This window comes from Cariama cristata, unplaced genomic scaffold (genome assembly GCF_000690535.1).
Source record: "Cariama cristata isolate BGI_N322 unplaced genomic scaffold, ASM69053v1 scaffold12354, whole genome shotgun sequence".
Classification (NCBI taxonomy): domain Eukaryota; kingdom Metazoa; phylum Chordata; class Aves; order Cariamiformes; family Cariamidae; genus Cariama; species Cariama cristata.
In genome coordinates, this window is record NW_009611333.1 from 42,999 (window position 1) to 45,183 (window position 2,185).

A 2,185-nucleotide genomic window follows, 5' to 3' on the forward strand; every position below is an offset into this window, starting at 1 on the left:
CCCATTTCTTGTAAGCTCCCTTTTCCCAGCCCAGGAAGATGTCATTCTCCTAAAATAAAAATAAAGAAATTACATTATTTAAAACACATTAACATCTCAGTACTACAGCAGAACAGGACTACAAATAACATACTGTTCAAAATAAAAACAACCTCACATTATCTACTAAAAACCACTTTTTGCCAAATTAAAGATTCGTTTGATTACAGAAACTTGCTCTTACTACTCAGAAAAGCACATATATTTTTCACAGGACATGGAAGCTACTCACACTTCACTGCAGTATTTTCCAATTGCAAAGCATATCCATAAAGATCATTTTATGGCCAACTTATGGTTGAATGTGTTACTGTAATTTATACAACGTATGTTAGAGAGATAATACGAAAATAATCTTTAACGTCTTTTAATGTACACTGGTCTAAATTATCTTCTTCAGAGAGACTCAAAAACACCTAATGCATTTCAACATACATGTTTCAACCTTTTCAATATATCTGTTACGGCTTCTAATGAAATTCAGGTTAAGGCTTACCCTCATTTAAAACAACTCCCAATTCCCCATGGCTTCAAAATGAAGTAAAAGCAAGTTGTCAGCGAAACTAGCTGTCTCTGTGCAATCAAAGAGTAAGATGGGAATAAATGGGGGTGGAGAGGGACCAATCACCTTCAGAAGCAGCCATTGAAATGGCTGCCATTTGTGATTTTACGTGACTGACATCTTCAGGAAAGAATAGAGCAATTTGTTGAATTTATTTCTTAGCCTTATTTGATCACCAAAACTGGAGAAATGGAATGAGTTCTGAAAGAATAAAAAGCTACCAGTCACTCTGTTTTTCCTTATACTTGTGCAAGATGCCAGTGATTCATTTAAAATAAGAAATTTGAACAGTCTACTGTTCTGTTATTAGAAGGACTAACAGAAAGAAACAGTAGGAAAAAATATGAAAACCAAAATTATCAGAAAGTAGGTTCAAGAGACTGCACATCTACACTCCATTTTTTTAAAATAGGTTTCTAAGTCTTTTCCAAAATTGTAGTTTATATATTTCTTGATACACAGCGAGACTGTAGAGCATTCTAACTCTTCCCAAAATTCATGTGAAAGCATACAAACTGATGAGACCCACCTACCCTCCACCAGATTCCAAAGCCTGTCCTGCTCATCTACACGGGCACAATTACAAATGAAAAAATACATACCCATTTGCAATACATTGCTCAAAATGAAAATCCAGGCACACCCGCAAATGTGCAGAGTTAACTTCATTTATTCTGCTTTTAGGTGGAAAGTTGATTAAGGCAACATCTACACTAGGAAAATGCTACCAAAACACTGTATATTCAGGTAATTTGTTTTATCTATGCCAATAAAGCTTTGCTTCGTACTGGTACACTAAAGCTAACCTCTGCAAGAGTAACTTTACTAGCCATATGTGCTAGCAGTCTGTCAGCACAGCAGTAAGAACCTTCATGCTTACAGAAATTTAAAGCATTTCATTCAGTTCTCCACACGCATAATTTGAAAGATGTCTGACACTTGTCTACAAACTTTGACACTCTTCAGTTTTTAAAAATGTAATCCTTGCAACAAATACCCAATTTTTTTAAATGGGGGAAGGAAGGCTAAATGGAATTCTCTCTGAGGCCCCCACCACAGAGCTGCATGTATCACAGTCTCATCCCTCCTTCCAGAGTAAACACTCTGTTTGTGCACTCTGGGAACAACATGGCTCATCTTGAAGGATGCAGCAATTGGGGACAGAGCTCCAGTAGAATCCTCTCCTCCTTTCTACCTCTTTAAACAATACACGGAAAAATTGTTTCTGAGCATACGTTTTTCAGTCACACCTGGCTGTCAGTGCTTCACACCATCACTTTAAGTTTCATAGGAAAAAAACTGTTGAAAACTTGAGATTTTTTTTCCCAGATAAACTTGCTAATTTTTTAGCCTCAGATTTTACAAGATTAGCAAACACCATGGATTACAGCTATTCCAAATAAAATTTTGAAGTTTAAAATCCTCATGTAAACTACAATATTTATCAGCACTATATATGTATGTGATATAGCCTAAATTTATTCAGGACCTTGCACTTTCTGCACATAAATCAAACACCACACCCATAAAACACTATAGAACAGTGAAGAAAAAAATCCTTACACGTAGTTCTTGTGTTATAAT

General features: G+C 35.7%; 1 protein-coding gene across 1 annotated transcript in view; it reads right to left on the reverse strand.

The window, feature by feature from the left end:
* KIAA0232 (KIAA0232 ortholog) overlaps positions 1–2,185 on the reverse strand; it is a 50,114-nt gene that overhangs the window by 34,721 nt on the left and 13,208 nt on the right. The window contains 1 exon segment of the mRNA XM_009698218.1: positions 1–49. This exon segment is cut by the window's left edge and continues 23 nt beyond it. Coding sequence (XP_009696520.1) covers positions 1–49 — 49 coding nt within the window.